The 23,808-nt window shown below is 36.0% G+C and overlaps 2 protein-coding genes across 3 annotated transcripts in view; one reads left to right on the forward strand and one right to left on the reverse strand.

Moving 5' to 3' along the window:
- Positions 1-11,586, forward strand: part of TXNDC5 (thioredoxin domain containing 5) — a 30,632-nt gene extending 19,046 nt beyond the window's left edge. The window contains exons 6-11 of one of the 2 annotated variants that reach the window (XM_058175970.1): positions 3,317-3,403; positions 4,240-4,371; positions 4,675-4,800; positions 5,095-5,177; positions 9,056-9,185; positions 10,372-11,586. In XM_058175970.1, coding sequence (XP_058031953.1) covers positions 3,317-3,403; positions 4,240-4,371; positions 4,675-4,800; positions 5,095-5,177; positions 9,056-9,185; positions 10,372-10,494 — 681 coding nt within the window. In that variant the 3' untranslated portion in view covers positions 10,495-11,586. The remainder of the gene's footprint in view (positions 1-3,316; positions 3,404-4,239; positions 4,372-4,674; positions 4,801-5,094; positions 5,178-9,055; positions 9,186-10,371) is intronic. The other variant, XM_058175971.1, reaches the window with a different exon arrangement.
- Positions 11,587-14,349: 2,763 nt separating this feature from the next.
- Positions 14,350-23,808, reverse strand: part of BMP6 (bone morphogenetic protein 6) — a 107,861-nt gene continuing 98,402 nt past the window's right edge. The window contains exons 3-7 of the mRNA XM_058175969.1: positions 22,788-22,936; positions 21,281-21,478; positions 16,763-16,839; positions 15,055-15,165; positions 14,350-14,583 (exon numbers count right to left, since the gene is read on the reverse strand). Coding sequence (XP_058031952.1) covers positions 14,434-14,583; positions 15,055-15,165; positions 16,763-16,839; positions 21,281-21,478; positions 22,788-22,936 — 685 coding nt within the window. The 3' untranslated portion in view covers positions 14,350-14,433. The remainder of the gene's footprint in view (positions 14,584-15,054; positions 15,166-16,762; positions 16,840-21,280; positions 21,479-22,787; positions 22,937-23,808) is intronic.

Below are 23,808 nucleotides of genomic sequence, written 5' to 3' on the forward strand. Positions count from 1 at the left end.
TGTTGGCTTTCTGATGGAAAAAAACCTGCTAGTTGTCTTGAATATTCAGTTGGGTAACAGTATTCACTGTTAAAGCTGATAAAAATCTCAGCCATATTTAAGAAATGTTTACCTTTTTTAAAAATGCAGTTTGCGGCTGGTAATTTTTTAACCTTTTCTCTGCTAATTTCTTTTTCTTGTTTCATGTTGCCCTTCACCTATTTTCTTTCTTACTGAGTCACTTTTTTGAGCCATGTGTTTTCGGAATTATAGTCCCTAAGGACTGGTCTGGGGAAAGCTGCTTCAAATTTTATTGAAATCAAAAGTATGTAATTTAGTCTATTTCCATTGAGGTCAGTGGGCGTAAAAGTATTGTGTATTTGCTTGATCCTATCTCAATTCGTCAGAGCATTAGGGACAGAGAAATGATTGCCTTTAAAGTAAATGAATTAATTTCTTTTTCCTCCCTGCTTTGGTCAGATAGAAACCATAATTTCTGTACTTAATGAATTTAGATACTCAGAGTTGAGCAGCATCCCAATTTAAATGCATACACGCATACATATTGCAGCTGATAATTTAACAGTTCTGCTTCTAATATTCTCAAGGTTTAGAGTACTCCTGCTATGAAAAATGGGGTGGCTCATTTCATTTTTATGAAAGTTTTTGGTTATTTATTTTCCCCTTTCCATTTTTTTTATTTCAAAGTTAAGTTTTTTATTTTAATTCATAGATTGAAACCGTTTCTTTTCCCTACTTATTTTTCTGATTTTGTATCCTGATTTATCTTTCTCCATACTTCTAGCTCCTATTCTTAATTATTTCCTTATGTATGATTCCTTACTTAACATTTTCCCTGTCTTCAAGATTTGCTCTCATCCCTTTTTTATTCTGATAAGTTCTACTAATTACGTTTTAAATTGTATTGTTTTGTAGTTCATATCTTAACCTTGATTGTTCTGCTACCAACTTTTCTGTTCGATTCCTATCACTACTTTTGTTGGATGTCATTAATACTGAAGGATGCTGACAAAATACAATAGCCAGTCACCTTTCTTCTCTGCCCCTTCCCATCACTCATTTATAAGGAGGATTGATTCTCTTTGAATCTTTGGCAGTTTTTTATACCCTCTGCAGAAGAATACCGTGGTAGACATCTCAATCTGAGCAGAGCTTTTCAACACTGTGAAAATATTAGGTGGTATGAAATATAGCAACTACAGAAATAAGAAGAACTAGGTTTTAGGATCAAATCATCCCAATATTTCAGTGTCTCTTGGTTCATTTCAGGATCCATTTCAGGTGGAAACCTGTTAAGTCTTTCATGATTTGGGATCACAATATCGTATTTTGTATATTCCACCAAGTCCTATAATCATCTTTGGAGAGAGTCTTTTCTGTATGCCCCCCACCCAGATTGAGGTATAAGGTGCAGCTGCTAAGAATATGTATGCAGATTCCCAGAAAGGCATACTTTTTTTCTTACTTTTTAGCCCCAAGCAAAATCTATTTTATTTTCCCAAGCCCTATAACTTTAAATTAAACACTTAATGTTTACCTACTCTTCTAGATACTTTTACTTTTTATGTTTCAATTTGCGCCATTAGTTTAAATTGTTTTCTTTAATAATTTTAAGTTGTTCTTAAATATTTAGACTCCAGTTTTTTTATGGTGTTTTATGTTTTGATTGCAATTTGTCTTGAGGGAGATTTTACTCTGTTTGATGTCTCTAATTATATTAATTGTGTCACATCAGAAGAACTATTGTCAGCTCTTACACTCCTTGTTTCTTACAATTCGATATAGATTTTCATTTTTTATTTTTTTGCTTCATTTTCTGGAGTTTATTGGCATTTCCTTGGTTTCCCTCCTATCATTTTTTTAAACAAACACTATATTTTCTTTAATGGGCTTTAGCTTCCTCTCAGGGTCCTTGGATGTTGTTCTTAGTTGATTTTTTTACTTACTGTATATTTGCTTTTGATAATACAATTTCCTCTTTAGTCCTTGTCCGCTATCATTAGACAATGTTTTCCAGGTGTATTTTATCCCAGCTTCTGTATTACAAAAAACAAGCATAAATATCTGCTGAATATAGCTAGATTTTAAAAAAAATAAACAAACTTCTGTATGAAGGCAAATATCTCCAAGCATGATTTTTAGTGATATGCTGCCTATAAACACAAAAGTTTGTCTAATATTTTCCATTAAATTAGGCCTGTTTCTGCTTTGGAGGTGGTTCAATCATTGTCTCAAACTTAGTGTACACAAGACAGGATTTGTTTCCCCTTAAATTGTCACTTTCATCTTCTTTTTCTCTTTCAGTCCCAACTTCATTCTTCAGTCTTCTCTGCAAGTTGAGTTTTGGGCATATTCTCTCTGATTCTTCTTTGCCTTGCTTGGCTCACATTCCTACTCTAGCTGAGGTCTGTCTATTCTCTTTATAATGCTTTGAAATGTGTGTTTCCTTTTCCAAAAACACGCTTCATGCCATGCCGATTGCACTATTGTTTGTCTTCCAGACTGCTTGATTCTCCGCTTCAATCCATTATACTTTCTTTAACTCTTCTTCACTCATTTAATGTTTCTGTTGGTGTGTTGGTTAAATGTTACATGTAACCTTGTTTCTCTTTAGTAGCTTTTTCTATTTGGCCATATTTAGATTTTAAAAAGATCTATCGGTAGTTCCAATGTATGTTTGAAAAAATGTAAAGAATATGAACAAGATTTAGATGGCTCCTCCATTTGTACATCTCTATCAGTTTAATTTCATAATCTTTTACCTTACTTATCTTTTAACTGTTTTTCCCCTATTTCATTCCATTCACTAAATATTAAAGTTCTAAATTTCTACTATCGTTCGCTGTTTTCATTTTCTTAATGTTCTTTCTTTCCTGGTTTTCTATGCATGAAACTCTTTTTTGCTTAAGTTTTGACAAATTGATTTTTAATGATGCTTACAAAAATCTTTTAAAAAGTTAATTATGTCTTTATGCTATTTTCAACTTCAAGTCTCATGCTTGTTCTTTGATTGTGTTATCAATTTAGTTATTTTATTGGGTTTACATATCTCCTTTTTTCACTCTAGTCTTAGCCAGCAGTTTTGCTGTTTCCCCTTCTGTGGTTTGAAATTGGGAGCCTATAAGTGTAGAAATACGTATTTTATTTTAACACCATTTCTAATAAGTTTAGCTCCATACATAACCCACTTTAATTTACAGTACATCAATTCAGTAGTTGCTTCTTTTGTACAGTTGAGTGTATGGATATACTTACTGTATAAATTTACACTATAACATTGGGCTTTGTGGATTAAAGAAAAACCTTGAATCCCTAGGTGGACTGCACAGAGCATTCTACAATCTGCTCAGAAAATCAGGTGCGGGGTTATCCAACTCTGCTTTGGTTCAGAAGTGGAGAAAAGGTAAGAAAATTTGCAAATTGGGCTTATTTGTGAAATTACAGTTTTACTTTTACATGATTGCTTTGGACTAGATTATCTTTCAGCCCACTCAACTGTGATGATGGAAAACCTGGCATATAAAGTTAAATCTTTATATTATTGAATCATAACACATACACATGTTAAACAAAGATAAACTTTGTTGTAAGAGTTCCAATTTTATTGATGCCCAATTTACAAAAGCAATCCCTTCTGAACTCTGGATTTCACTAGGAAGATAAAAGGAGGTCCAGATAGCCTTCAGGCAAGGTGTAAATGAAGAGCTCCCATTGGAATAATGAAATCTTAGCTCTTTTCCTCATAAAGGCCTAATAGTAAGATTGTGCTACCAGTTGAATGCATTCTTTAGCTTTAAGCCATTTCCTTTATATCCTGGAACTGTCTTCTGCCATTTCAGATTCCTTTTCCTTGGAGTAAAAAACAAACAAACACCTCTTCCTTTTGCCCATTTGCAACTGCAGTCAAAATACTGAGTTTCTCCCCCCCCTCCCGCCTCCCCCCAAAAAACCCTCCAGTCTTGATTTTCCTAATGTCTGTTTAGACCCAATTAAACCAAATTCTGATTTCAGTATGACTCCCTCAAGTTTTGTTCAGCAAAGAATCATTGTCTAAACACATTCAGGTTTTCAAGGGTTTTAAAAATAATTAAGCTAGGAATCCAGCTAAGTCAAAGCTGTTGGTAAAATAATATATTTATCGGCTATTGTATCCTGCAGTAACTATTTAACATAATCATATCCTAATAGGACATTAGAAAATGTTTGCTAAGCTAGTAATAATTGTGGTTTGATTTTTAGGTTGACCAATACAAAGGAAAGAGAGATTTAGATTCTTTGAAAGAGTATATTGAATCTCAGTTAAAAGATTCCAAAGAAGCCATGAACGATGTTAAACCCACCAAAGCACCTTTACCAGAAATAACTCCTGAGGTAGGTCTTTGGAAGTTCTTGCATTAAAGGGATTTTTTTTTCTCTCACTAAAAATTATTTTCTAAACTAGAGTTCTAGCCCAATTCCAAATATATGCCTGTATTTGGAAAGCCAAAATAGTTCCCTATTCGCACTTCATTTAAGCTACTCATATATTGTATGTATATTTAAATGTAGTATATTTACTTCCTGTTGGATGGCAGCAAATTAAATTTCACTACTTTTTTTTTAACTCAGTCATTATCCTTGTGACATCATATTGTGTTGCCAGGTTGAGATACTCAGAAATATTTTCTGTCTTAGCATGTGACCCAGCAAGGTGACAGGGTACAAATGGACAGGTCAGACAGGTCAGACGGGATAACAATAAACAGTACTGTCCGTAAAGAAGAACCATGGGAAAACGAAGAGATCACTGGACCAAAAAAAGTAAAAACTTCATTAGCATTTCCATTACTTTAAATCCAGTTCTTTTCAACATCTGTTTAGCTGTCACACAGTTTTAACAGCAGTGGGTATAAAACAGGAAAGATGTTGCATAACTTCGACTTTAAAAATTTTGCCAGTGTGGGATCAGAATGTTCCAGAGAATTCCAGAACATTCTATTTCCCTTTGGATTATGCTGTTCCTGGAGCTACCAATGTTGCATATCCACAATAAAGGACTTATAATTAGGATCCTGGGTAAGGTAATTTGATTCTCACCTTCATTTCTTTTGATAGGGCAAAGTCCTTTCCCTGTCTGAAAAAGATTTTGATAAAGAAGTGGCTAATGGAATCACTTTCATCAAGTTTTATGCGCCATGGTAAGTTTTCAGAGAAGAAGTTTATTACAAGTATTTAACTTCTGTTTCTCTTTTTGTTGTGGAGCATATTCTACCAACCAAGCTACCTATTTCATCCTCTGGAATTGGAAGATACAGCATAGAATAAATTATTAGTTTTATATATAGTTAATTGTTTCCTATTCTTGTGATATCAGTGGAATCTTTGAGATAAACTGAAATTACCCATAGTTAACTTTTGATAGCTATGAATAATTTGTGGTTACAGTTTAGTGTTAGATATTAGGCAGATATTAGTTTAATTTTATAAAAAGTGTAATGTAGTCTTCTCTGAACTCATCCCACTGCATTATTTTAATGTGGTCCTCAGATAGTACTCTTTTCCTCATTTATTTTGTTAGCAGTTAATACACTATCTACTCAAATAGTTCTGTGTTACTTCCACCTCCTTCATAAACCTCAGTGTTGACATTTTTACTTCTTGAGTGTTGACATACTGTGTGAACCTCCAGGTTGCCTGTAACATATTTTGCCTGAAGGAGAATTAAGAATGGTTTTTTTCCTGTTATCCAGCTGCATATAACTCAGAGAATTGTTTGTTCCCTTGCAAGTATAGGATTTAATTTAATCTATATCCATGTCAGAAAGTATAGGGGTATATGAGCATTTAGAAGGCTAATTCACATGTACATTTGTAAAGGTTCATTGCTTGATCATGATAGTTTAACTTTGCTAGAAGTAATTGATTGAATCAAGACGTAGCCTTACAATAATACATAGTAGGAGTTAATTAATTATGACATTGATTTCATTGGGTTGCTTCTGATGTTGAATTCAATGCATTACTTTGATAGACTTTAACTTTGTTGCTATTTTTGCAATAATCACATATACTTGAATGATCAAGTGATTAAATATGAATCTGTAAACTGGTCTGAGATTTGCTCAGGATTCAGTGACTTCATGGCTGATTATAATGGAATCTAAATTTGTATCTGTTCAAGTAGTTTGACTCATCCTCTAATTCAGAATAGACCACTTTTGTGCACATATGTAACATTTGTGCTCATGTTCATATTGACTGAAGCTTCCCATCTGACCCATCCTAGCAATACAACTTATAATAGGCGAAGAAATACTGAACTTTGGGGAATGGGTATGTATATCTTTTACTTATAAAAGCTATGTTGGCATGAAATCCGGCCACGTCCTTCTCCGTTCCATATGAACTATTACATGTTAGCTTAAGTAGCCAAGAGTGTATGGAGGCTACTTTTGCTGTTTATTTTAACTAAATATTTACATTAAGCTGAGTAACAAGAAGTTCATCTTATCTTAGTAGCTTTCAATATATATACATGCCCGTAATGCACACACTCCATATATAGTTAGCGTATTTAAAAGGAAATTTTTATTATCTGAGATAATGATAGGGAACAGATGGCAAAAGTACATTATGGAAGAGTGGAATAAATTCTTTTCAAGCTAGATGTCATGAGCATTTAATAATTTATATGTTAAATTCAGCTTCTAACTGCTAGTTTGTAAAAATTGTTTTGTAAGAAGAATATTGATTTTATATGCTTATTCCAGTGCTATTTATTGTAGATGTGATCACTCCACAATTTATGTAGTTTAGATTTTGTGATGTAGCTCAGAGTTCATAAAACTGTTTAACATTCACTGGCGTGTACCCATGATGCAACAGTTCAAATAAGGAAATTTATAGAAAATAAAATCAGATTTTCAAGTGCCATTCTCAATAAACTATTTGCAAAATATATAAAATTGATTGAAGTATTTCTGATAAAGTTTAGTTCTAACTATACTCCTTAAAGGAAATTTACTTAGGGGAATACTGGAAAGAAATTTAGCAATCAATATAACAGACAGAATTCTCAAACCTTATTTATGGATGTATTTTTTTTATTTATCAAGCTAGTAAAGGGCAACTCGCAGCTTGAAAGAGAATAATCTTCAAAATAAATCTAATTTTACTTAAAATATCAAGTATATACAAAGTACAGTGGCATTAAAAATTTGTGAACCTTTTGAATGTTTGCACTATTATGACCTAAAATGTGATCTGTTCTTCACACAAGCCCTAAACCTATAGGTAGAGAATCCAGCAAAACAAGAGGCAAAAGCAGTATGCTTATCCATTCATTTTTGAGGAAGATGATCCACAACTATATATTTAGCTTGGTTCACCAACTTTTAAGTGCCACTTGGTTCACCAACTTTTAAAAACGTTCATTTTTAATTGCCTTTAAGCTGCTGAGAAGTTACATATTGTACTACACTGTAACTTTTAATCCTGCATTTGTATATGTAGCGCTTTACATATAGATGTACAAATGCTTTGTTTCTACCTTTTAAAATTTAGAGTTATGCTAGAGCAGAAATGGTGAATTCTTGGGGTGGTGTGTGTCAAAAATTTGGAAAATGCCTAATTTGACTCCACTAGGGTGTCATCCCCCACAACAAAAGAAAACAATCAAACTCCCCACCCACCACCCACCCCATCTAGGGCACTCAGTGGTAGCACTGAGGCTGCATCTGAAGGTAAAGGCCGGAACTTCAACTTCAGCCATTGTGCCACTGCTGCCCTTCAAAAAGGCTGCCTCGCACTGTTCCCCAGGACCCAGAAGCCTTGGGGAACAGCACGATTGCCCCCACAGCCCAGTGCTCCCCAGGATCTGCCATGTGCCACTTACCTTTAGGCAATGTTGTTTTTGTGTTGACAGGCCCCTACGTCTGCTCTGGGTTGCACGAAGCCCCTTTTCTTGAATATCTTCAGAGAAGGCTCTTCCACAGCCTCTGCAGCCATCAAAAACTGCATACACATCCCATTCTCATACAATTTTCAGAAGCTCTGGAGGTCACACAGAGCACACCCCATTCTTGTGCAGCCTCCAAAAGTAGCGTGAAAATAGGGTGTGTGCTGTTGAGAATAGTTGTCAAGAGGTAGTGAATATCGCCATGTTACCCAACACATTGTGGCATAATAATAATAATAACAGAGTTGGAAGAGACCTTGGAGGTCTTCTAGTCCAACCCCCTGCCCAGGCAGGAAATCCTACACCATTTCAGACAAATCCAACATTTTCTTAAAAGCATGTCACCTTTCACACCTCTGTCATAGGTTTGCCATCACTGTGCTAGAATCAGTGATAAGAGAAAGGTTTTTGTCATCCCATTCAGCAAAATTTAACTTCTTTTAAGGTACCTTAGAAAAAAAGTTTTGTTTAAATGCTACATTCTTTCCACATTTAAAGATTTGACAATCCTTAACTCAGATATTATATGACTACATCTGAAAGAACACAAGAGCTGTTAAAGTAGTTTACTTTTACAGTGCAACACAAAATGATAAAATACAGGTTTCCAAAAAGTTTGGCTTGTTATTAATCCTCTCCTCCCCAAACACGAAGAGGGGAGTGTGTTTTGTCTTGCGTTTCAGAAGCATCTCCAAACCTCAATTTTCCAAGAAACATTGCAAAATTAAGGCAATTGTGTCGTTCTCTCCTAAATCTGGAGAAAGACAATCTCCTTAATCCTTCATAATGAACTGATCAGATTCAAAGGGAGTAGTTGAATATTTATGAACCTTTGGTAGGATGATACATATTTGTACTCATGAAAAATGGGTGGTGATTCTTGTAAGTCTAATGAAGTAGATGTGATTTAAGTTGATTTTCTATCATCAGATATGATTGGATTATATGAAAGGCTTCATATTTATATCTGTATTTAAACTTCTTGTGTGACTACTAACAAGATTGTATTGTGATATACCCAAACTTAGTTTTCGTTGCATTTTCTTTTCTTTTTTTTTTTTTAAACGGATTTCTTACATTAGCCATCAAAACCAAAATAAAATTTACTCTTTATTTCAGGTGTGGACATTGTAAAAACCTGGCTCCCGTATGGGAGAACCTCTCAAAAAAGAACTTTCCAGGACCAGTGGATGTGAAGATAGCAGAAGTAGACTGCACTGCTGAACGCAGTGTCTGCAACAGATTTTCTGTAAGCACAAGGCTAGATGGTATTGCAGAGTTTATGCTAAACATTGAAATTGCTAGTGGGCATTAGTTTAGTTTACGGGTGGAGAGCTCTGGCCCTTTAATAACTTGTGAATTTCAACTCCCACAATTCCTGAGGCAGCTGGCTCAAGAATTTTGGGAGCTGAAGTCCACAAGTCATAAAGGGGCCATAGCTCCCCATCTCTGGTTTAGTCAGTCCTACTGCTTTATTTTTAAAGCCATACACTGCGATTTAAAGGGTTTCCTCACACCTGTTATATAAGGTTAACATGCTGGAGATCTTGAAAAGCCTAAAAATGGGAAGACCTAGTTAGTACTTGGATGGGAGACTTCTGGGTAATTTCTAGGACTATAGCATTAGGAAATTAAAACAAAGGGCAAAAGATGGTCAAGACAAACGACATGTACATTGCTGCCAAAGAAAACAACAGTGATTTAAGTTGACTTAAATATGCCTTAGACATGTACCGAATCACATTTAATGCAACGGGGGGGGGGTGTCGGGGGTTCTGCTAATGAACATATTGTTATGTCCTCCTCGCCTCCGTCCGAATGATGGCTTAATTAGCCAGCTCTTATCAGCTCTGGCAGCAAAAGAGCCAGCGTCTGCCAAGAGCCCTCGTTAGCTGCCAAGACGCTGGTGAGTCACAACCTTCAGCTCTAGTCAATCAGTGGATTTGCCTGATACAAAGAGACACACCAGCTCTTGCTGCCTTTTATATCCTGTGGGGTGTGGCTCCATGACACAGCACTTCCTAGGCCTGCTCCTCCCCTGCTTCTGTTGTTCCCTTCTCTCCTGCTACGAAACCTAGGATTCAGCCAAGCCTGATTGCTGTCAGCTGGGTCTGCAGGCGTGGCCTGGGGGGGGGGAAGAGTCAGGGCAAGGAGGCCTCATTATCTCTTTCACCTGGCCTGCTTCTGGCTCCTGGAGCTGAGCCAGGGAGGCCGGTGCTTCCGAGGTAAGTCCTTACGGCCCTTCCCCCTCACTGTCCAAGTCACTTTCTGGCAGCAGGCCCGTCTCCGAGTCACTTTCTGGCAGCAGGCCCGGCTCCAAGGCACTTTCGGGCACGGGGCCAGGTCCGGGGGCGGGAGCCACAACACATATGCTGAATAAAGGGATAAGGTTAAAACGATGGTGTTTTCAGATTTCTTTTTTTCTCTTTCTGAAGGTCCATGGCTACCCAACACTCTTGCTTTTCCGTAGTGGTGAGAAAATAACTGAACACACAGGAGCCAGAGATCTTGACACACTGCACAACTTTGTTTTGGGACAGTCCAAGGATGAACTGTAAAAATGTACCTGCTTAGTTACTGCTTCTTTAGCTGGGTCCAGTAAACTTGGAAGTTGAATCATGGTAATGTTATTGGATTTCCAATAGTGGTCATGCGGGAAACTGGATGTTCTAAAGCGTGGTATCGTCTGTTCATATGTTTGTATTTCCTGTTATCTACTCTGCTAAACTTGAGGGAAGGTTACAACAAACAGTAACTGTTCTAATTGGGAACTAGTATTTATGGTACTGGTTACATTAACGAATTTCCACTTGTCCTATGATGAAAAAAATGTGTTTGAAACAAAAATGAAGAAGAAAAAAGCTAACATCAGAACACATTGGTTTCACTGCAGATAACGCATTAGTATAATATCAGTTGCATAAAATTTGCAGAGTTTGATCTCCTTCGGAAACCAAATTAGAAGAAATTCTAAAGAAAAGCACACACAGAAGCACAAACACTTAGGAAGCTATCCCTGGCTATTTGCTTTCTGTTGTCTCCTCTCATGAGGAAGTGCAATGAAAATTAAAGGTACTGCCTAGGTCTGGATATTGGACGATGCTACCTCTCAGCTAAGCCCAACACTCCATTTAATTAAATTGCATGACTTGGCTGTCTTCACGTAGATTTGATGTTCATTTCAATTCCAAACATTATAATTAAATTTTATTGGGTGAGGGTTGTCCCCCTATTTACAACTTATCAAATTCAGATTAGCTAGGATCCATGTTACATATGAACAAGTACAACTTTAGAAGTCTATGAAAGACCTTCTCTTTCCCAGGTCCACAACAACAAAGAAATTAAACTTGCTCATAAATTTTTTTTCTAGATGATTTGTAGGTGTGTGTATTCTCCAGCCCTATTCAATCAATCCTGTTTCCAATTTAGTATGCCCTAAGAGGGGAATTAAAGCCAAAGACTTTCTTGTGCAAGTAGTGATACAAGATCAAACTATAGCAGCTAAATCTTGATCTATTTTGCATATGGATTATTGCCATCTTTCTGGGACAGAGTTACGGGTCATTATCTGCAGGTCTATACAGAAGATAAACGATGTTCATAGCTATGTCTAGATAATCTGTGTTTGTACTCTAGTTTGTCCTTCATTTTTTGAAGGCTAGAGAATTTGTCCAGAACAAAGCTGGAAAAAATCCTTGTGAATTGTGGATGTTAACTGAAAGGGCTAATCACATATGGCAGAGAAATCAACACATATTTCTGCCTTAAAGGGAGCCTTTATTCATTTAAAAAACCTAAAGAAGCACAATCTTGCGAGCTGGCTAAGTTGTAACTCATGAGTTTCTTGTACAAAATCAAGTGGTACAATTGTTTACACAATTTCTGAATAAATTTTTTTTTAAAAAAATCATGGTTTTACTAAATAATACATCAAGTTAATATATCTGATGACTGCAATAAATTATACCTTTAGTTATTTACAAAAATCTTCTTAAAATGCAAAGTAGTCAAAGGGAAGTGCACTTTGTTGAAATTTTGCCTGGACATTTATCTGGAATCTGACATTAGGAATAAGGTTCATATACTATTGAGATGTATTGTTCTCAAATTAAGAATATGCCCCATTATTACCAGTAAATGTAAAGCAGTTGTACTTCTGACTGCAGCTTTGCCTTATTTCCACCTTGTCAACTTACATTATTCTGAAGAGCAATCAGGTAAGTGTCTCTTCTTTAGTAAACTTCATTTTCGTTCCCATTTCAGGAAACCAGGTTTTTTTTAAAAAACAAAACAAAACATGTAGTTTGAAACTCCTCAATTCCTCCATATGTCCAGTGGAGTTTCATGTTTTTCTCTAAGGAATAGTGGGTTCATGTGCATGCTTGGTCGTGGTGATGCCAAGACACTTAGAAAGTCAGAATTAGCAATAGGATGTAACTGTAGAAAATGCCTTTGAAATTAACACAGAAGCATCTTCCTATCTGTCTGATAATTTTGCCTCTAAAATACCCCTTCTCCCCAAAATGGTAGGTCAGCCAAGGTTGTCCTAATCTGATTATTAAGAGGCATATGACCAGTTCTTTTATTTGAAAGGACAATGTATAAAAGCTGTCTAGCTTCTAAAGGAAGCAATTTAAGTGAAACAGTTCATCAAAATAGAAGACATTTTCTTGCAGTAGTTTCCAGGATCTCACATATTTGGTTTCTATGCCTTAACGAAGTTTCGTTAACTTCTGTGTAGTTATAATTTCAGCTTAAAATTGTGCTTTTTGTTCCTTGGACAGACTCCTGTTTTCTTCTTGAGATATTATCCAAAATGTGAGTGACGCTCGTTTAGTAAGACTGAAATGTAGTTCAAACATCAGGTTACTTTTGTCACATCTCTGTATTCACAGGATCCATATTTTATAACTTGCTCTGGCCTACTTAAAACTATCAGATCAAAAAGCATTGAGTGTGCAAATACTTAACAAGTAGTAACAGAATTCTTTGCTTTTCATTATTCTTTCTTAAGGCACAAATGCTGTTCCAGAAGGATTGGATTTTCTTTTTTGCTGCGTCTTATAAAGATACTTTTGTCAGTGACACCCACAAGCTCTTACCACCATATTCCTGTATTTTTTCAAAATGACGTTGGAATTGTCATCAAAGTAAAGAACTGAAATTGCATTAAGTTTTGTAGGAGCACAACATGGTTTAGGAACGTTCTCTGGATTCATTAGGTGAACCTGTTTAAAGAAATTGATAATATTACCTGTAATTTCAACTTGGTCCTTTTTAAACTGCAGTTTTATCTGAGCCATCTGAGATTGGGGCATGTTTATCAAGTTGACCTCTATGTCTATATAGCCACCTTATGCTATTCTTCAATTTTGCAAGCCTATACTATTATTTTTAGCTACTTAAAGTGAGGTGCAGTTGTACATTGTTATACAAAGTTAATGAAATCAGAACTTGCCCGTCTGAGGTATCCCTCTGCTTTCTATAATCCTGCTAGCATTCCCACCATTAACTTTAATGAATTAATTTATTAATGCCAAAATTATCTTCCTATTTCCATGTAAGTTTAACCAAGTCTCAGTCCAGACATGCTGGAGAAATCAGTTATAAAACAACTTCAGGAGGAAAGACACAAGTTTAAATCCTTCAAAATAATTACAGTTATGAGCCTTGCAATATATATATACACATATACTCACCAATGTTTGCACAATGGCATGATTTGTGGCATTCATATGAGCATTGAGAGGGAAAGAGCATTCTCCATCACAGTAGTTTGCTGCATAACCCTTTGGTGCAATTATCCAATCCTTAACAAGAATATTATATGGGTTAGAACAGGGACACTGAAATCAGTGTTTCTCTATGAATTTACAGGATGTTATAAAATTGTTTACTATGTCTTGAATTTTAGACAATATGACAAAATAATTTCTACAGTATATAAGACTGTCTATGTTGTTATGTTGTCTTTATGTAATATAAAAGACCAACATAAGAGATAGCAAACCATTCTTTATAGCATCCTACAAATTCATAAAGAAACACTCATTTCAGGAAAATCTTTATTGTTGCTTCTAATACTGACTTTCATTCATGACTCAGTCTTCCATCCTTCCAAGGTCGGTAAAATGAGGACCCAAATTGTTGGGGGCAATATGCTGACTCTGTAAACCACTTAGCGAGAGCTGTAAAGCTTTGTGAACTGGTATATAAGTCTAAGCGCTATTGCTATTATTAAAGTAATGTTTAATCTTATCTGACAATCCTATGGTATGAAGAGTATACTCATATACTGGTAATCCCCATTTAGTAACCACAACTGGAAACAATAATTTGGTTGTTAAATGAAGTCGCCACTAAGTGAAATCACAAGTGTGCCTTATGATCTTACTTAGCTTTTCTTTGCTTTTCATTATTCTTTCTTAAGGCACAAATGCTGTTCCAGAAGGATTGGATTTTCTTTTTTGCTGCGTCTTATAAAGATACTTTTGTCAGTGACACCCACAAGCTCTTACCACCATATTCCTGTATTTTTTCAAAATGACGTTGGAATTGTCATCAAAGTAAAGAACTGAAATTGCATTAAGTTTTGTAGGAGCACAACATGGTTTAGGAACGTTCTCTGGATTCATTAGGTGAACCTGTTTAAAGAAATTGATAATATTACCTATAATTTCAACTTGGTCCTTTTTAAACTGCAGTTTTATCTGAGCCATCTGAGATTGGGGCATGTTTATCAAGTTAACCTCTATGTCTATATAGCCACCTTATGCTCTTCTTCAATTTTGCAAGCCTATACTATTATTTTTAGCTACTTAAAGTGAGGTGCAGTTGTACATTGTTATACAAAGTTAATGAAATCAGAACTTGCCCGTCTGAGGTATCCCTCTGCTTTCTATAATCCTGCTAGCATTCCCACCATTAACATTAATGAATTAATTTATTAATGCCAAAATTATCTTCCTATTTCCATGTAAGTTTAACCAAGTCTCAGTCCAGACATGCCGGAGAAATCAGTTATAAAACAACTTCAGGAGGAAAGACACAAGTTTAAATCCTTCAAAATAATTACAGTTATGAGTCTTGCAATATATATATACACATATACTCACCAATGTTTGCACAATGGCATGATTTGTGGCATTCATATGAGCATTGAGAGGGAAAGAGCATTCTCCATCACAGTAGTTTGCTGCATAACCCTTTGGTGCAATTATCCAATCCTTAACAAGAATATTATATGGGTTAGAACAGGGACACTGAAATCAGTGTTTCTCTATGAATTTGCAGGATGTTATAAAATTGTTTACTATGTCTTGAATTTTAAACAATATGACAAAATAATTTCTACAGTATATAAGACTGTCTATGTTGTTATGTTGTCTTTATGTAATATAAAAGACCAACATAAGAGATAGCAAACCATTCTTTATAGCATCCTACAAATTCATAAAGAAACACTCATTTCAGGAAAATCTTTATTGTTGCTTCTAATACTGACTTTCATTCATGACTCAGTCTTCCATCCTTCCGAGGTCGGTAAAATGAGGACCCAAATTGTTGGGGGCAATATGCTGACTCTGTAAACCACTTAGCGAGAGCTGTAAAGCTTTGTGAACTGGTATATAAGTCTAAGCGCTATTGCTATTATTAAAGTAATGTTTAATCTTATCTGACAATCCTATGGTATGAAGAGTATACTCATATACTGGTAATCCCCATTTAGTAACCACAACTGGAAACAATAATTTGGTTGTTAAGTGAAGTCGCCACTAAGTGAAATCACAAGTGTGCCTTATGATCTTACTTAGCTTTTCTTTGCTTTACAGACATGCAAAGGTCGTAAATGTCAAAATTGGTCACTAAGTGATAGACATGGTGAATGTCTATAGGATGGATGCACAGATTCTATCACCTCAGCTTTGTGTGCCATGTCAAAGTGGGCAAGGGTACAGTGTGTTCTGGAAGGGGGTTTCAGGATTTTTAAGGGATTAAAAAAACGATCAAAAGAGTTTCTGCTTAGAGTTAGGTTGCAAACGATTTCAACCCCTCCAAGCTTTAAGTCCTCATTTTACACTTGCATGCCCAGTATAGGGAAATAAAAAAACCCTCACATTTTGGTTCTACCTACTCTGAGTATTTAGAAACTACAAAAAGGATCCTGACATTTCTTGCACCCCTTATTCTAATGGAGAGTGCATTTGTTTCCATAACTCTATAATACATGTGCACACAGCCTTCACATAGATACAAGCTACATTCTTAAATGGAAGCTTCTACAGCTAGAAACAAAGGCTTCCTTGCCTAGAACCATTTTACTACACACTATTGCATGCACCAGCAAAGCAATCAATTACAGAAAGACAGAATTTAATCCAAAAGGAAGGAAGCCATTTTAGTAAGATCTATGCAAGACACTTGGAGAACCTACATTCAGAGGGCTTTACAAGCAAATGGACAACTCTTTATAATTTTTAAAATTTAAAAACTGATAAACCAAATGACAGTTTTGCTGACCCTGTTCAAAATCCATCAGGAATGGAGAGGACTATAAATATTATAAAGTAAACAAAATATTATCAGGTATGTTCTAGAAAACACTTGAAAAAGCATTTTATTGCCACCTATAACTAAAATTTGCTCTTCAATCCAAGTGACGTTTATGACAAATATATTACTGAGCAGGATATTCAAGATTTCCTTTTCCCCCTTCGTGTACTTCTGTAGAACTTGCACAAATCTAATCTGCTAAAAAGAAAACCAGCATCAATATCCCAGATAATATTTTAAGGCCACATTTAAGACAGAAACACCACATACCTGCCATCCCAAGTCTTGGAAGCTAACATAGAGTTCATGCTTTCTGCAAGCCGTTTTTAGGTCGCTGCTGTTGTAATCTGTTAGGAGATATTTTTTTAAAAAAACTGTTGGAAATTGTAAATTGATGAAAGATGCTATAGTTCTTAAAGCAAGAGTGGGCAATTTTTAATAGGCAAAGGGGCAGATAGCGTTTGGAAGACAAAAACCGTAACAGCTACAAGATAAATGGGGCATTGCCACACACATTATTTTCTTGCAGGAATTTTTAAGAATAAAAAAATAACCACTGTTTTTAACTCTGTGAAAGCAGTTTTAAAAACCACAGCTTCAGCATTGATCAGTTTCCTCAGGATGTAGTACAGGTAAGCCTCGGCTTACAACCAAAATTGAGCCCAAAATTTATGTTGCTAAGCTAGACATTTGTTAAGTGAGTTTTGTCCCATTTTATGACCTTTCTTGCCACAATTGTTGAATCACTGCAGTTGTTTAGTTAGAAAAATGAATCTGGCTTCCCTGTTGACGTTGCTTGTCAGAAAGTTGCAAAAAGTGATCACGTGATCTTGGGACACTGCAACCATCATAAATATGAGTCAGTTGCCAATTGTCTGAATTTTGATCGTATGACTATGGGGATGTTGCAATGATTGTAAATGTGAAAAATGATCAAATCACTTTTTCAGTGATGTTGTAACTTTGGTCACTAAATGAACAGTCGTAAATCGAGGATTACCTGTACAGAGCTGACTTTCAGGTACTCAAAAGTGCTGAAAGAGAGGCTGCTTGAATTAGACTATTCACACCTGCTTTAAAATACCTTAAATTTTGCAGGTTGTTGATTGCAATTATCTGAAAGCATAACTTCAGCACCTGAACAAGACCTGTTTTGGATTTTAGAAATCCAAAATCATTTTTTCATTCTTGTGCTACTGGGCAGGAGATTAAAATTATTTCAAGGAATACTAGGCTAGCACAGGCTTGGGTTATTTTTTGTAAATTAAGGTTGTTTAATCCTGTTAAATGTGTGTAAAGGTGTTCTTATTAGCAATCTTTTGGAAAACCCAGAGATAATAGGTCATCAGAGCAATATCGATTTGTTATGATAAGCAGTCCCTTTTTTTTTGCCCTATCCTGTACTCCCATCAGCAAAGTCTTGAATGCTTTGCTGTTCTACTCTTCTACCTGGATGAAAGGACCGATTTGCTTTTCATCACTGAGTTCTGGTGACCTGGTGATGGCAGACTTCACTCAGATCAATCCTCCTACATAATCGACATAGCACCAGCACAGATTAAAAGGGAGGTTAAAAGGGAGAAGCTCTATCAGAAATCTGCCTCTCCACAGATTGGAGTTTCACTGTAGAATGAAAATGATACAACCCAACAAGAAAAACACAGACTTCAGAGGATAATTAGAACTGCAGAAAAAATAATTGCTACCAACCTGCCTTCCATTGAGGACCTGTATACTGCACGAATCAAGAAGAGAGCCGTGAAAATATTTGCAGATCCCTCGCATCCTGGACATAAACTGTTTCAACTCCTACCCTCAAAACGACGCTATAGAGCACTGCACACCAGAACAACTAGACACAAGAACAGTTTTTTCCCGAAGGCCATCACTCTGCTAAACAAATAATTCCCTCAACACTGTCAGACTATTTACTGAATCTGCACTACTATTAATCGTTTCATAGTTCCCATCACCAATCTCTTTCCACTTATGACTGTATGACTATAACTTGTTGCTGGCAATCCTTATGATTTATATTGATATATTGACCATCAATTGTGTTGTAAATGTTGTACCTTGATGAAGGTATCTTTTCTTTTATGTACACTGAGACCATATGCACCAAGACAAATTCCTTGTGTGTCCAATCACACTTGGCCAATAAAATTCTATTCTATTCTATTCTATACAAGTAGTCCTCAAGTTACAACAGTTCGTTTAGTGACTGTTCGAACAACGGACCTGAACAAAGTGACTTATGACCATTGTTCATGCTTATGACTGTTGCAGCAGCAACTGTCACGTGATTAACAACTGTCTCGTATTTAGGATAATTGCACATGTCCTGGGGTCATGTGATCACCTTTTGCAACTTCTGACAAATAAAATCAATGGGGAAACCAGATTCACTTTAACAACTATGTTACTAACTTAAAAACTGCAGTGACTCACTTAACAACTGTGGCAAGAAAGGTCATAAAAAGAGGCAAAATTCACTTACTAAATGTCTCACTTAGCAACAAAAATTTTGGACTCAACAGTGGTCGTAAGCAGTGGTAGAATTCAAATTTTTTACTACCAATTCTGTGGGTGTGGCTTGGTGGGCGTGGCAGGGGAAGAATGCTGTAAAATCCCCATTCCCTCCCCACTCCTGGGGGAAGGATATTGCAAAATCTCCATTCCCACCCCACTCTGGTGGTATTTGCCGGTTCTCCAAACTACTCAAAATTTCCGCTACCAGTTCTCCAGAACCTGCTGAATAGCATCCCTGGTCGCAAGTTGAGGAGTACTTATATTCTATGATTGTTAAAAATCAAGGGCCTATAGTACCTTTTCAAACTAATGGATTGTATTAAAAGGCATGAGCTTTTGTAAAGTATGCTCCCTTCTGAATCAGTCTCGGACTTCCCCTATCACTAGGAAATTTACGTGTTTAGGAGTATTTCTGCTTGGAGTTGAGTTACAGACAATTGAACTTGTTGGTGTTCTGCTGTCCAAATATCTTCCCTGTTTGTTTTATCCCAGAAAGTGTTTCCGTTAGCTCAGGCAAATGGTTTATGGAGAAAGCAAGATAATTTAAGGAGGAGAGCTTATTACTTTATTGACTACAGAAAAGCTTTTGTGTAGATCAGAGCAGAATATGGAATGCATTAAAGTTAATAAATTTACCAGAAAGCTTGATTATTGTTACGAGGAATTTTTAAAATGAACAAAAAGCTACTGTAAGACATGAATGTGGGCACAACAAAGTGGTCCCGAATGGGGAAAGAAGTAAGACAAAGATATTTTGTCTCCATACCTTTTTAATATATTTTAAGAATGGCACGGGTGACAGCTGAAATCAAAACTGGAGACTGAAACACTGACAATTTGAGATGTATAGCTGACAATAATTCTTTAACTGAATTTTAAGAAACTTGACTTCTTTATGAAAGTAAAAAATGAAAAATCTGAGATTATGTGAAATATTGAGATGACACAGATAATGCCATCATGCTTTGTGAATTCTGAGTTGACCAGGAAAATATGAAGATGGTATTTATTTTTGTTGGGCTCAAACATTATTAATGGAGAGAATGCTGGACGAAAAAAGGATTAATATACTAGAGATTAAAGTATGAGAAATTTATATAAATTCATGAAGAAAAAGGATATGTAACAACAAAGATCACAGCAGCTATGGTAATTTTTTCCTCAGTAGTAAGATATGAATATGAAAAATGATCATTCATTAAGACCAAGAGAAAGTAAATTGGCTTCTCCAAATTAAGAATTTAAGACAATTACCATAAGCTACAACAATGAAATTAATGAAGACAAGTTTGACTGCTCCTTTGAGGTAATTATGAGAAATCAGTCACTCAAATTTTTTAGAAAGTAATTCAAGCAGATGATAGACTAGAAAAAAATGAGTGTACTTGGCAAGATTGAGAATAAATGAAAGAAAGAAAATAAGATCTGAGACAGGTTGAGATGTCAGCATTTGTAGATAAAATCAATGGCAGGACTGAATGGAAGTTATATAACAAACAGTAACTTTGGAAACTCTTCAAAAGCAGGGGTGAAATGCTCCTGAGTCTGACTAGATCTCGCAATCAGGTAGCAATTATGGCCAGTGGTTTGGCGATCCAGTAGCGATGGCGGAGCAAAGCTCTGCCCACCCGCCTGGGTATCATTACTTCCAGGTTAAAACCAGGAAGTAATGTTTTTTACTTTCTGCACATGTGTAAAAGGTTTTGTGCATTTGTAGAAGGTCTGCGCGCGGGCACAGCATGTGCACTTCCAAACCAGTAAGGAAGGTAAGTAGATTTCACCCCTGTTTAAAAGCACACACAATTATCTAGTTCTTGTTTTTTAAAAAACCCAATATAATATAATAGTGAAAGTGCTAAGACAAGAAACAGAGAGACCTCTGTTCTGCACCTTATTTAAGCATAGAAACCTGGGTGACTGACTCAGTCACTTACTAAAGTCCTAGAATGGGAAGGCCAATTAAATCAAGGGTCTCCAAACTTGGTCACTTTAAAACTTGTGGACTTCAACTCCCAGAAATCCTTAACTCTAGGAATTGAAGTCCACAAGTCTTAAAGTGGCCAAGGTTGGAGACCTCTGAATTAAATCATTTGGGCTATTTTTTTTATTGAAGATAAATAATTGCAAAAGAGAAAGAAATAATTGCAAAAGAGAAAGAGAAAGAAAAAAATAGATATGAATAAAAAACATTTCATAAAGTGCTCAAAAATAACAGGCAATGAATAAACATAGCCCAGCAGGTATGTAAGAGGTTACCTGTGATACTGGATGTCCTGGAAACATCTTGTGGTTGTGTGGAGCGGTTTCTGCTTTGGTCCCTGCGTCTGCTGGGTGCTGACCTAACAGTCCGAACGTGAACTTCACTCACTTTAAAAAAAGCCACCATGAAAGGCTGTTTATCATAAGGGCCATCTCGACCTATTAGTCCTGCTTCTCTAGGATTTATACTGAGACCTATAAATTAAAACAAAAAAGGTAGAATGTCATATAAAGAGCACAGTGTTTCTGAATAGCTCTTTTGAGCCAAGCAGATGTTTTCATACATGCAACATCTTACTAACCTTCCTTAATTTTCCCCTGCTTGTTATTCCTATTTAATAGCTATTGTCATTTATTTAAAAATTATAACATGAATATGGCAGTTGAATCAAAATTCTTTTTATTTCTCACAATTCTTTTGTCTTGCAAAATGTTTCCTGCATTATTTTTTTAAAAGTCTTGTTAACGAATAATGGGAATCAATTAAATCACCTAGTAATTCCACCATATGAGCCTGGACATGTTGGAATTGCAAAGGGGGTAATCAATAAACCACAGTTCAAAAACATGAATAGCTGGATTGACATAGCACAGGGGTCTGCAAACCTGGCTCTTTTAAGACTTGTGGACTTCAACTCCCAGAGTTTCTCAGCCAACTTTGAAGTTCACAAGTCTTAAAAGAGCCAAGTTTGCAGACCCCTGACATAGTAGAACTAAGAACAAAACCAACTAACAACTGCATGTGGATTCATGCAATATTTTGAATCTGGCTAAGCAGCTAAAAATGGTATGCTTCTCCATCAATTGAAGCTGAAAGGCATTCTATCAACCTGTTTGATTATTAAAGATGCATGGCCTATTGCAAAAACAAAATGTAACATGAGACCCCCACCAGCATCACATAAGTTAAGTTCTATAGCAGGAGTGTCATACTTGCATTGTCATGGTCTTGTCACATGACATATAGTGCTTTCCCCCCCCCCTTCGCTTAATCGGGTGTGGGCGTGGCTAGCATGTGACGCATCTGGCCCACAGGCCGTGAGTTTGACAGCCCTGTTCTATAGCTTTATCTGATGTATAGCCAGATAGACCGATGCAATATTTTACATTATATCACCACTACAGGTCTACAGAGAAAAGTAAGCGGTGTGATTTCTGATCCAGTCAAGAGAACACATTGAATTTCCTGTCTACCTCTTAGGCAATGGTTCAATTACCCTACATCTAGTAGTCATTCCTAGAAAAAAGTACTTTTAGAGAATTTTTCAACAACCACTAACAATATTCACAAGCCAGGAATTCTCAGTATTTCATAACTACAAACATGGGATAAAATAATCAAGAAGCTTTCAATCTGTGCTGTTGGATTCAGAGCCCAGTTATCATATCACAGCTGTGGGTCTGCATGAGCCAGATACATCATAGCTTAATGCTATAAACATAGCTTCCATTTAATGACAAGGTCATCGGCCAGATGTTTAAAATATGTTGGTTTAATACCTACCATCTCTAGTCACCACACTCATCTGGAGTCCCAAATTATGCTGAGGGTTTATCACCCACATGTTGCTAGTAGCAGTGATGTCAAATTCTAGCCATCCTTCTTCTGAGGCCCATACTATTCGGGTGTCCAGCATAAACAGGTTTGAATTTCTGAAGGAGGAAAACGGGGGTGGGGGATAGTTTAGGAGTACAAAAAGGACTGCATTAAATACTGAAATCATTAAAGTAATGGGAAAAAATAATTCCATTGTGTATCACTGTTATTTTATCTGGCCCTTTAATTCTACTTTTATAAGGATGGAATCATTAACATATCTAGATTGAAAAGATTCAGAAGACTAATAATGTAGATCAGGAGTGTCAAACTCATGTCATCACGGCGGCATCATGTGATGTATTGGGACTTCTTCCCCCTTTGCTAAACCGAGCATGGGTGTGACCAGCGCGTGATGCATCTAGCCCACAGGCCAGGAATTTGACAGCCCTGATGTAGATATAAGTTCAAATTGTTTTCTGACATCTAGTGGTCAACCAGAATTTACAACTCAGATATGGTATCCCAAAATTATCTTTACTGTAACGTCCCTTCCCAACTGGGTCTCCACTTAATGCTTAGGATTATAATTATTTTAATTGGTTATATTATTGGTATAATAATATACCAATAATATTATTGGTATATTATTGGCATAATAATATACCAATAATATTGGTATATTGGTATTGGTTATATTATTACACTATATTATCTCTAACCTGGTGTGTTATTAATATAATTATTAATAATTATTATTAATATAGTACAATACATCAGGTTAGAAGATATATAATTAGCTGCATACTTTTACAAATTAAGGGAATGGGAACAATGTATGAAGCAAATGTACAGAGCTGGAACAAGACATAGCTACTTTCATGATTCAAAAAGAAATGTTTCAGATGTTCTCTCGCAAATTGCAAAGCATCTCCTTCAAACAAATTGCACAACTCAACCAATTAATAGATTCAGTTTCTTCACATTC

The sequence above is a fragment of the Ahaetulla prasina genome, chromosome 3 (assembly GCF_028640845.1).
Source record: "Ahaetulla prasina isolate Xishuangbanna chromosome 3, ASM2864084v1, whole genome shotgun sequence".
Taxonomy (NCBI): Eukaryota; Metazoa; Chordata; class Lepidosauria; order Squamata; family Colubridae; genus Ahaetulla; species Ahaetulla prasina.